At 40.0% G+C, this 12,763-nt stretch overlaps 1 protein-coding gene across 6 annotated transcripts in view; it reads left to right on the plus strand.

The window, feature by feature from the left end:
• LOC139951441 (transcriptional regulator Erg-like) overlaps nt 1–12,763 on the plus strand; it is a 150,529-nt gene that overhangs the window by 124,608 nt on the left and 13,158 nt on the right. For all 6 annotated transcript variants that reach the window (XM_071950341.1, XM_071950345.1, XM_071950340.1 and 3 more), the window contains 2 exons: nt 7,152–7,217; nt 11,099–11,146. In XM_071950341.1, coding sequence (XP_071806442.1) covers nt 7,152–7,217; nt 11,099–11,146 — 114 coding nt within the window. The remainder of the gene's footprint in view (nt 1–7,151; nt 7,218–11,098; nt 11,147–12,763) is intronic.

The raw sequence follows: 12,763 nt of genomic DNA on the forward strand, positions 1-12,763 counted from the left end.
AAGAGATGAAGATTTCACACATAACCACAGCCTCATTTAGTATATAGCACAGGACAAAACTGATTATACACAACATGTATTGTTCCTGTTTCAAACAGCAACACTTTACGAAGCCCCTGAATGAACATCAATTAATTATATCGCAAGATAAAATGGTGTATCCAGTATGTAAACATTTGTATTTGTAAATAAATTCACCTTTATTATTTGCATAATTTATTCTGCTGTTTGGAGGATACATTCGCAAACGCATCATCCAAACGCCATGTAATTGTTGCTGTCGTCCTATCGAAAACCTAATCAATTTATTAACGAATTTATTGAACACTCGGATAAAAAGCTCCTTAAGAAACCATTGACGTGTCATGCCTTTACAGCTGTCTTGAATTTTGAAGATGTTTCAAGGTTGTTCTCGACCAACTCTCCAGCTCTTTTAAAAGTGCAGTCGATACTCCTTTTCAGATGATCATTATTTTAAAGGCAGTAGACACTACTGGTAATTACTCAAAATAATTATTAGCACAGAACCTACTTGGTAACGAGTAATGGGGAGAGGTTGGAAGTAGAAAACATTGTGAGAAACGGCTCCCTCAGAAGTGGAGTAGTTTTCCAGAGAAAAAAAAGTAATTTTCCACGAATTTGATTTCGAGACCTCAGATTATTTTCTTTTCATTGTAATATCGCAACTTTGATGACAGATTAAGCTCAAATTTTCACAGGTTTGTTATTGTATGCATATGTTGAGATACGCCAAGCGAGAAGACTGGTCTTTGACATTTACCAATAGTGTCCACTGTCTTTAAATAAGTTGACTTTTTTCACATTTCATTTCGATCTGGTTGTGATGAAGCCAATAACTCTCAGAAAAGCGAACTTAATCACTGCATTAGCCAATAATCCAATGGAAGATGAAAAGGGAAGTTTCAGTTTTGAGATTTGTGTACGATCATCAACATCTCGTGTACGATCATCAACATCTCATGCGAAAGTTCGGGTGAAAATAAATATATTTATAAAGGATCGTGCCAGCAGCAGCAGCAGATATCCATATGTTCATGAGTTAATTACAGCTTCAACTTCCTGAGTTTATATACACACTAGCCATCTCGGAACAATCCCTAACTCGTAGATCCATAAAGATCGATTGAGTATAAAGTGACCCAGCTGTAGCGATATAACGTTATCGGTACAAATCACTGGGAAGTCCGTGTAAACACAAGGCGACAGCGGGCAGATGGTTGCAAGCGACCGGGGTGACGGAGCCGATTCATCGGCGGGTCTGTGGCTTGGACTGCGCGCTTTGGGGAATTCCTCCGCGGAGTCGTTTGTGGTTACTTCATTCCAGCATACAAAACCCCCAAACAAAATTTCGTAAATTGTTTTCTTCTTCTTCTTCTTCTTCTTCTTCTTCATTTGAATAATTAAACGGACCACCAATTAATTATACAGGTAGGCCTACTCTAAGATGACGTCAGTATGACGAGGTCAGAGACTTGCTATTTTGTTCGTTTTTATATTATTTAAAACGAATAAAAAAACGAGAAGGAAACGATATCACTATTATAGAGATGTTGAGTAAAAATAAACACAAAATAATGTACTTCGAATGAAAATAATTTTCCTAATAAAGGTCTTCGGGCCTTAAGCCCCTTTTTAGTCATCTGCAAGCACACAAATTGTGCACCAAGGGGCACTGTTTTTTCTTATATTTTTATTTCAAATTTGATGACCAATTAAGTAACAATGTAACGATGGTTTTATAAATATAGGGTGACACATCTCCAATGAATTGTCTTTGTTTCATGCCATTCATTATTAGACGTTCACCGATCTCATATTTAAATACCGGTCCATATGTGGATTACGGGCAGACCTCGTAACACTGAAGTGCCGCTAGTGTTGTCTTTCCCCTTGTCTACATGTAGGCACAGCAGACTAAATCACCTCTAATGCTTGCATACTACATTGAAACAGCTGTTCAGTAATACTGTTCCATCCAACCTTCCTCCATAAGGTATCCATATTTGACTAATAAATATGGCAATGTTTGCTAAACAGACGCGATAAGAACAGCGCTGGAGTGCTGCGAGCACGCAAGATAGCAGCCCTGTAAAAAAAAAAGGGCGGGAAATAAAGCGCGCTAAAATGCTCTACAAACTCATCATGTGTGTTTTGCCTTTTAAAGATAATTAGGGAATGACTTTTTGGCCTGATTTTTGACTGTGATGGTGCTGAAATGCATGCCCAATTGGGATATGTTGAGTGATGGTAGTAGTTAGAGCTTATGTTTAAGGAATATAGGACTGTATTTATTTGGAGATATCATCCGTAGTGGCGTTGATGAACGAGGTGAGGTGTCAGCGTTCCGTAACGGCCACTCGTAGGTTGTTGTGGAGAGGTTCGGGTCAGGAGATTTCCAACGTCTTTTGTGAGTGGAGTTCCCGATGGGGAGAAATCACTCATTTATTGTTTAAACTTAACTATAATTTGCTCCTAAGTTCGCTGCCCTTTTCAATGAAGCTCTTTTACAATTTCAATACAAAATGATCTTAGAATGACATTATTCTGATGTTTGTTTGTTCAAGGATCCCCATTTAGAGGGGCTGCGTTTGCATTGTTTTTCTTTATTTCGCACCACGATGTATTTTAATAGTTGTACACTAAAGGTGATAAACTAAACTAATGAACAGAATGGGATGGATGACTATTGTGAATTAGAAAGAAGCTAGGGGTTTGATATCCATTTGCAAACTACCACGCTGTTAGTTTTGAAGAAAACAAAAATTATAATTATATAAAGATAAAAAAACCAAAAAAACAACAACGACAACAGCAATGGCAAACAAATGCCGTTCATTATGCTGATAACGTCGCTTCATGTTTACTGTCAGAGAAAAAAAAATAACCATGCTTTATTTTCTTTAGCGAGTTTATCAAAGGCAGGCATATCAAGAGAACCTAATGAAAGTAAATTCACCGTGGTCAAGGTAAAATGCCAAGTTCACGACGAGCGAATTCCTATAATATTGCTTTCATTCTATAGTCTTCCGCTTCAAGAATCGATCCATCGCCATTGGCGGATCTTGTTTTCATTTTACTTGTATTCTACTCCTGCCGTTCGCCTGGCTTGCGCATGCGCACTGACGGGAGAGAATGCCAATGGATCGGAAGCTGTTTCACCTTCCTTGAGGCTTCGAGTTTTTTTTTCACAAAAAAATTGTCATGTTTGCGGGCTATTCTGAAGCATAAAAATACAACGCTTAACAATAGTAAACTTGCGGGTACAACCATGTATTGACTCTCTAATAAGAGAGTCTTGGCTCTGAAAAGAACAGGTTTGGTCTCGACGTTTCGATCAATGCACTCTGCTCGTCTTCAGGAGAAAATGAAAACATTACTCCATGAATATACAGGAGTGCCTGGGCGCAGTGATCCTGGAATGAAGATTTTACCATTTTTCCTTTACTATTATCGCAAATAAATCATAATACACGAAGTTCTAAACAGCACTGTAGCAGGATCGTTTGTAAAGCCAGTCGGTCTCTTAAAGAAATCTCTCCTATGAATTGGGGCTTTGTAGATATACACATATTCACGTTGATTAAACGAAAATAGGACCAAAATGTTATCTTGTGTATTTATTTTATTTATCAACACATTTTATTATTGAGTAAGTAGTGGCTCTTATAAAAGCCGGTTCAAAAAAAGAAAACCGGATTTTCTCAGAGCTACCACTACTCACCAAAGATATTTTACATAGTGCACCGCAAACCTTAATATTTTCCACCATGCACAACCTTAAGTCTCATTATTATTATTGGTATTATTATATGTATTTATTGTATAAACAACAATTGTGGAGGAGAGTCGGAACTCACCACTAGTCAGCGTGTACAGCGATGTATAAAAGACACACTCTTAACATTCTCGAAAAACAAAACCTGAGAAGAAAAAAATCTCGTCCCTTCCCTAAAAGCTTTGACCATCTGTGCCCGTGGTTTAAGCTCATGTCGTGGTCTCACCACTCACGGTCGTCTCCAGTGTATTTAACTTCTCATCCACAGCTAATATCCCCCAATAAAAATCACCAAGGGACCCCTATCACCACGGCTTAACCAGTCAAACGTGCATGACAGTGCTGGGCCTTTCCCCCTTGTCTTCCCTTTTTAAATACATAGTATCGAGGGAGCTATTGTGGAACATCTGATGCCCTTTTTTCTCGTTCTTTTTTACTTTTTCCTTTTTTAAATACACAGTATCCTGCTGGGAGCTATTTGAATGGGTTTGTTTTTTGTTTTTTGTTTTCTGGGAAGAAACATCTGAGGCTCTTTTCCCCCCATTTATTTGTGTCCTTTAAAAAAAAAACAGAGTATCTATGTAGCTATTTGAATGGGTTTTGGTTTTTGTACTTTATCTATGAAGTAGCATCTGAGGCCCTTTTTGGTTGTGCTTTTTAGCTGTCGTCCTTTTTAAAAAGGTAGTATCCAGGGAGCTGTTGGAACTTAGGTTCGGTTTGTTGTTTTGTTTTCCAGGAAGGAACATCTGATGCCCCCCCCCCCCCTCCCCCAATGTCTTCCTGTTTAATGCATAGTATCCAGTGAGCTATTGGAATGGATTAATTTGTCTTTTCGTCTTTTGGGGCTGTTTTTTCTGTCATAGGCTAATTTCCATGCAGGGGGTATTGGAATGGGTTGTCTTTTGTTTTGTTTATCTCGTGGAACATCTGATGCCTGTTTTTTTTTTGTTTTTTTTTGTTTTTTCCTGTCTTTTTCTTCCAGTTCGATAATTTACAACATGTGGATGATATTCATGACCTTGTACCCAGGTTCCGTCGATCCCCGGGTTCGAGACGGCAGTACCGGTGGCGTTCAAACCGGGGTTTGGTTTTGAAAATACTGGGCGAGTTTCCGCAAAGGAAATAATTATAGACGGGTCCCGCTTGTTGTTTGGGGGTTTTGTGTCAACAATCGTTTCCCTTGTGTCGTGTAGAATGGTTTGTTAATTTCCTGTCATGAACATTTTTAGAAAACAAAGGCATAACCTAATTTCGATCCAACAACGACAAATTACAATAACATAAGTTTAATCTTTGGGGCAACACATGATGGTCTCTCGTTTTTAAACCTCGTGGAGATCTGCTCTGACAAGAGCTGAGTGGTACATTTGCAACGTTTCGGATACTGGGTACCACTCTGGCCATTCATGTCTCCCGACGACAACAAAATCAGGCCAGTTGAAACGTCGAGAAGGAACCAAAAAAGCAGCTATTTACAGAGCCATGCACCTCCTCTTCGAAGTTAAAGTTGACACTCGTTCCGCAGCAGAACCTCTCTGCGCACTACGGCACTTGCCGACTCTCTTCTCGTGAAACTCTACAGTGAAGTGTATTCGATAAAGTGAGGAGGGCACATCTTCAAATAATTGTTATAGAGGCTTATAATTCTGTACCAGGCATTTTATCAATACATTAAGTTGCGTTTAAATACCGTAATGTGGTGTTACCACAAGCTTACCTGCTCATTAAGAAACAACCATGTTTAATTTTGTTCGAATTCAATTTTGCTTTAATAAATCAAGGTTAATCAATCCCCAATTCGGCCTGTGTTCGAAAGTACTCACGAAAAGATTGTGCTAATTATGGTTTCGTTAAATTCCCTTAACCAGTAAGTTTTATCATAATGGGATGTGCCAAAAAATTATCTTCTCTTTGCCCTGTAATATTGTACCGTACAATTCAAGACGTTGTTGATAGCCGTTGTATTAAAAACAAAACAAAAAAAAACTTTTTTGCGTTTTGTCGAAAATAAATAAATCATGTCGATAAAAATACCAGAGAGACGCACGTTGAGTCTTATACGTGGCCAATCTGCGATGATGCGCGCTGACATATGAGCAATAATCAGCTAGCACTCCCACGGGATTTTAACAAAACTGCAGCATTTTGCCGTCGTGAATTTTTCATGGCCGCCTGCTCTCCCCAGCCGGTGTTCTGATGCAGATGGGTGATCCGAAGTATGGGCAGAGGATTCCCTTAGAATCACAACCGCTTGGTTGACGGGGAACACGGTATAGAGAGTGGAGAGGAGCGGGGAGCGAGTGCCTGAAAACAAAATCTCAGCGCGGATTTAAGAGAGTTATTCGTGGGCGCTGACGCAGTAAATGCGCTCTCGTGGTCTGTAGTTAAGATGCGTTCCTCGGAGAGTAGGGCTTCCTGTACGTTAGCTATTATCACTTCCTTTACGGGAGCGTAAAAGCCGGCCACTTAACAACCTCCATGTCCAAGGCATTTGTCTCGAAATGAAACGCTGCAATTTTTTTTCTGTTTTCACTCCATCATAATGTGTAGAGTTCTCTCTCTCTCTCTCTCTCTCTCTCTCTCTCTCTCTCTCTCTCTCTCTCTCTCTCTCTCTCTCTCTCTCTCTGTTTTGTTTTATTCAGTCTTTATTCAGTCTTTATTATTTACCCCAGAACTCGCGGGACCCCTTGCGGAGTGTGGCGCCACGCGGGGTGACTTTTTTGCCTCTCACTTTTGCGTGACAATTGTACGGTTTTTTTTTGTGCTCGCTGAAACTCAAGTCTAAAATGGCTTGCGGGATTCAACTTGTGCGTGTGTTGTTCGTGCTTTTTTGTTCGCTCAATCAATTGCCAGGAGTTGTCATAGATATTCCATGTGGGAATTGAAAAAAGGAAAATAAAAAGAACAAAAGTTAGTTGCGGAAACCAAGAGGGGAAATGCTGAGGCATCCCTACAAATTATACTGCATCCCTCTTTTATTTGAATTACACGGGAGTTTTGAGTCAATAGTGGAGTGATTGGTGTCGACTTACGTATTCAAACTTACGTGTGTCTCTGCACACATTCCCAATGAGGTGAAACAACCCTAATAAGTTGTTCAATGACGAGTTACCAATTGAGACTCACCGTGCCACAATATATCCCCTTACCCCAGCATTAACATGTCATTTGTTCCCTGTCATATTGTGCAATTTTGACTCAGACGCGCGTTTCTCTCTGCGTACTTTCTCAAGGAACTGAAAACAACTTTTCGGTGACTGGTTACCAGTTGAGACTCATTGTGCCGAATTATAACCCCTTATCACATTAATAATAGAAACTTATGTCACTTTTTCTTTCTTGTCACCTTGTGCAGGTTTTACTCAGACAACGACATCAGTCCCGAAGCCTGGTATTGAGCCCACCACACAGATCAGACCAGGTAATTTTAAACATGAGTCTACCTATCCCTCCCCACTTCTTTCCTCCTCTCTTTGTTGCAACCTTTCCCCGCCGGTGTGCTCCCGTGTCATCTATTGCCCCTGGTATTGTATATAGAGGCCACCTTGCCCGAGAAACAAACATTCAGTGTTGTATGGCAAAAAGCACCCTTCCGCTGGATTCAACTACCCCTCCCCGTTATTCGACTTTCGCCCCTCCCCTCTAAACCCTTCCCGCGGTGTTCTCCCGTGTCATCTATTGCCACTGCTATTATTAAAAAAAAAAGAAAAAAAAAAAAAGAAAAACAAAACTTCAGTTCTGTATGGCCATTAACACCCTTGTGATGAATTCAACTACCCCCTCCCCATTAATCGACTCTTGCCCCCTCCCCCTCTCTTTATGACAACCCTTCCCCCGGTGTTCTCCCGTGTCATCTATTGCCACTTCTATTTTAAAAAGAGGCCACCTTGCCCGAGAAACAAAACTTCAGTTTTGTATGGCCATTAGCACCCTTGTGCTGGCTTCCACTCCCCCCCCCCCCCCCCCTCCCCATTGGTAGACTCTCTTTGTGACAACCCTTCCCCCGGTGTTCTCCCGTGTCCTATATTGATTATCAGTATTCTTATTTCCACTCTTTCCGTCCTTCCTTCCTTCCATTTAATTTCCTCCGCGTGGTTTGCCGCACTGTGGAGAGAGAAAAAAAAATTGCTGCGTCTCTCTAGAAACTAGCTAGCTCATTGACGCACTGTGCTGCCCTACATTGTGGTTGCTGGAAATATAACCAAGACTCTATGCGATGTAAATGATACATGAACAATGCTATGGTTTTTAATGAAATTCTTGCAGTTTTTAATACACCAGGTGGTAAGAATACTCACCTTCAATGATTTTTTTTTTTAACTTGTGAAATTGTGATTCAAAGAATGACCTCACTTCTTATTGCTAACATGGCGGTTGGCCTTTTTTTCCGAAGTCCAACAATACGCGTTTTGACAACTCGTACAATCACCTTTTTGAAAGCAAGGTTTTTGATACAAAATATTTCGTTCTGTAAACAAAAGGTCTTTCTAAGCCTTTTCTGAAACTTTTTGGACATTAAGTTGAAATAGCTGCGTTCTTATAATATCGGTACCCGAAATATTTACTGATAAACTGTAAAACAAAAATACCTCTACCAAAGTTGCAGAGTAGATGCTCACAATCGAAAGTCTGTATGTTGATAGTGATTTTGGTTTTTGTTTACCCTTTTTTAGAAAGAAAAAAAAATTGCTAACTGCTTGTCAACAACCAAAAAGATCTACGGTATACATGCAAAAATAGTTAATGGTCTTACGTTTCGACGTACCAAAAAAATCTTTATCGATGTTTCATTTTCCTTTCTATTTTCTTCTTCTTCTTCTACCTCATGCCTTCCTCCTGACTATTTAGGGTTGCAATTTGTTTCCATTCATCCAAGTTGCAACTCCCTTTCTTTCCCATCAATCCACTCATCCTTACTGTCTCCAAGCTGACTGTCTGAATCCACCCCCCCCCTTCTACAATCCCCTCTCAGCTTCCCCACTCGCTCATCCTCACCCCAAACTCCTCGCAAATTGATTTCAAAGGTCACTAATGGAATTCAGTAACACCAACAACACAAGAGCACATTGTGCCGGAGAGAGATATAGAGTCGCCTGTCCCTGTGTTTGCCAGATAGCGGGTTAAGTGATGGCGCGCAAACCCTTTTAATGCACACGCTCAGTATCCCACTAATGCCTCAAGTTCTACGGCGAGTGGTCAGAGTCGTCCCGCAGACTGGCAGTTTTTTTTCCATTTTTTTTTTCATGCGGTTTTGTGTTTTATTCACGCGTATTAAGCGTTACGTTATTATCTACACCTGGTTAACCCTGGTCTGCCCTGGACTGGCTTCTTTTTATGCCTTCTTCTTCGTCTCTTCTTCTTCTTACTTCTTCTTCTCATAATCCACTTTTAAAACCCAAATCCTTCCGAATAGCGACTTTGTTCCCTTTGTGCTTCATAAACAGACTGGCATTAAGCCGGTGCGGACTTTTAAAAAAGGGGGAAACAAATGGACAATGGATGACGTGCATAACAAAGTCTCTTCACTGCCAAGTTTCATTTAAGTGGTATTAATTCATTCATTTCACATTTATACTGTTAAAACACAGCATTACAGAATGCATTAATATCGAACTAAGGTTAATACAGTAAAAGAAAAGGAACAGTATGGAGGCCGATTTGATACTGAAACAAATTCGGGGGTTTGGTTCCTAATACCATGTAGGTAGAAAATAGACTAAAACCAAGTGCCAGTCTTGTTTTCAAACGAGGTTTTTGTTTGAAAGAAGCAGCCTCGCTACCAGCGCGCCGTCTCGATACCTCTTATCTGCCTTGCGAACACGCTTAAAAAAAACTATCGGGTACTTGTCCAATTCACTATCATACTTTGGCATACAGCCATTTATCACATGAGGCTAGGCAACCCAGCCTTAGTGTTTTTTGTTCGTGTTTTTTTAGATATTAATTCTTAAGTTGTCGTCAATGAAATAGAAAGTACATCAGTGCGAATTGGTGAGATGCGTGACCTTCTATTTGACAATGACGTCGTTTTAAACATTCGGGCTTTGTTCACATCAAAATCGAAAGTTCAAAAAGTCATTCATGTTCAAACCTTTCTCGGCGATACTGTGCAGTAAAGGTTAAACAAAAAATATTACCTGAATAGCAATGTAAAGGGAAAATGTGAGAAAAACATGCAAAGTTACATTCAAAATGGATTTGCAACAAGCCACTTAATGCAAGATGTGCTTGATGGTAGTCTGACCATCAGACATGTAGGTGCCATTTTACTTTCTATGACCTGAACTTCTTCTGTCCTCTGCCGTGTGAAACCCCCCGTAGTCTCTGCCCGTGGCCTACAAAACCCAAGCATTGTTTCCCAAAAGCATTATCTTCACCCCAACACCACAAAACCCACATCAATTCCTTTCATCATCTCACAATCCTTCAATGCCATTGTTAACGTATTTCTCATCAAGCTCCCAGGCTATCACTACCAAATTATTTGTTCAAAAGAAAGCACTTATCTCTTCCTAAGCCGAAACAAATTGCTCCGTTTGTCATTTTCTCCCACCCGTCCTCTCTTCTGCCTCCACGTCCAGTCCAAATCCCCCACCATCTACGATCCAACATCCATCTAACACAGATCGATTAGTCTTTGTTTCGTGTATTCTCTCTCTTTCTCTCGCCCATCCCCACAATCCCTCGGAGACCACAAGACAAATATTTGCTTACATTTTACCAAGACGGGTTTTTAAGCCATGGGTCTAAACCCACTTTTTGGCACGTGGGTCACTTCGGACACCAGGCGCGTGGCACGAGCTTTTGTTTCCCAGCGCAACACCTTCGAGAACGGGGCCTGTTTTTAAGTGGATTACTTATTTCTCTTCAAGTTTAAAAAAAAAAGAAAAGGGATTAGTTTTCTAATCCGTATCCACACAGCAAACAATTAGGGGAGCAGTGGGAATTTGGGGTTAAAATGGTTCTCATTTCTCAAACACCACCTTTAGTCTAACCGAAACGACTGGTCACGAGAGCACGTGTGGTACAAACTGGTGGCATTTAAACAACTGTGTGCAGTGAACACTTTCAAAATACCAGTCAAGTTACAAGTTACGTTCGCAAAATTGGAGTCAATGGTTTCTCTTTGTCGTAACTCATTACTGCCGGGTGGTTGTTACGTACATCCATTGTAAAGGGAAGTTACTTTTATTCAAGAGACGTCGAGAGATTTTCGTCAAATCTCAACCAGTGTTTGAGATTCCGTTTTCGGTGAAATGGGATTCAACTGTAAACAACTACGCTCTTATTCTATGTTTCCAGATCCTTACCAAGTCTTCGGTCCAACCAGCAGGACGCTTGCCAACCCAGGTAATTACACTTCATTAATTTAGTTTTCATTGCATTGTTTTCCTTTGTCTTGCTTTTGTTTTCCCTGTTTGTCATTGATTTGTGTCTGTCTAACTTGTGCATCGGGAATAAATTCGGGAGGTTGAAGTCAGTTAAAGTTCGATTTAAGATCAAGGAGCTAACGAGATCATTAAAAAATATATTAAAATGATTATTTTACTACATAAATGTCCAGATGATGACTGAAAGATTATAATCCCAACAAGTCGCGATGTATCTTGCATTGGACATCGAAATTTGATGTTTGTGAAGTCAGTGTGGTTAATGGAACGTCTCGGTTTTTTGTTTTAAAGAAACGTTGATTCTTTCCCTGTATCAAGTATATAAAAAAAAGGGGAAAAAAAATAAAAAAGTTGTGACTGTTGCAAACTGCTTAGCAACAAGACCTATGGTATGAGTGCATAACATAGTAAATTACCTGACGTTTTGACCCTAGCAGAGTCTTCCCCGACGGGCGCGGTCTTTTGGGGTGAACTTTGTGGGCTGCCCTTTCAAACGGTTACGGGCTTGTGTGTTTGTTGCGTCTCGCATAACTAAAACATTGTACAAGAACAATATTAAATTGCATACAGAGTGAGTGATAAACGGTTTGAAATGACAAAGTTTCACTGATGAAGTTCATGTAGAAAACAAACACAAGTTTAATCAAAGATTTTTAAAAGCGTGCGTGCACCGTGTTAATAATTACTAGACACAAACCGGTACGGGCAACGAAAAAGCCCATATCCTCACGCAGCGGGTTTGCTCACGGGAAGCAAGTCGCATTTACAGACAAGGAAAAAAAGGAAAATATCTTCAAAACTCAGGGAACATTTTTTGTCGGCAACCGAGGAAGGAAAGGCCGTGTACGACGGAATCACGGCCGGTTAGTTTAAGATGTTTGCCAAGCGACAAACGGGGAGGCCTCGGGTGTGGTTCGGCAGCACGCTGCAATAAACCCACACAATTGTTCGCTTTGTGCAATAACCTACGGAATGAATTTCCGGAGAACTTATACAATATTTTTTTGGTTTAAAATTAGTTGCTGGAGCTCGGTGAATTTTTTTTTTTTTATATGTAGGATTTCAGCACAGTGGGTTCTTGCCATTGTGGCGGATAAAACTGAAAACAAACTGTATAACCCAAAGGGTTTATTTTCACTCATTTTGAAGTGGTCGTTTTAATTAATCTGGAATTGCATAGTTGGGAGCACATCAGCACAACGCAGTTTATTCAATCTCAACTTGTGAAATTATATTAGATAAATGAATGGTTGGGTCAGTGCTTTACATGTATCCCAAGTTCTGTTGGAAGCATAATTGCGGTTCTGCTACTAATTGTTGTTTATAAGAACTACAATGTCCAGGAATATTAGTTAGTACAAATGCCCAAAAAACTGTAATTTCTTTGAAAAGCACTTTGAAAATGTCAAAAGCATTTCAGGTTCAGACAACAGTAATAATAAAATCATTTGTGAAAAATAATGGTCTTACATTGTAATGAGTGATTCGTTAAAATACAGGGCTTAATCACCAGTGACAAAACGTGGGTAAGCACTACAGTTATGCTTACCATAACAAGGTTACCAGCCAACATACA

Source organism: Asterias amurensis, chromosome 19 (assembly GCF_032118995.1).
Source record: "Asterias amurensis chromosome 19, ASM3211899v1".
Taxonomy (NCBI): Eukaryota; Metazoa; Echinodermata; class Asteroidea; order Forcipulatida; family Asteriidae; genus Asterias; species Asterias amurensis.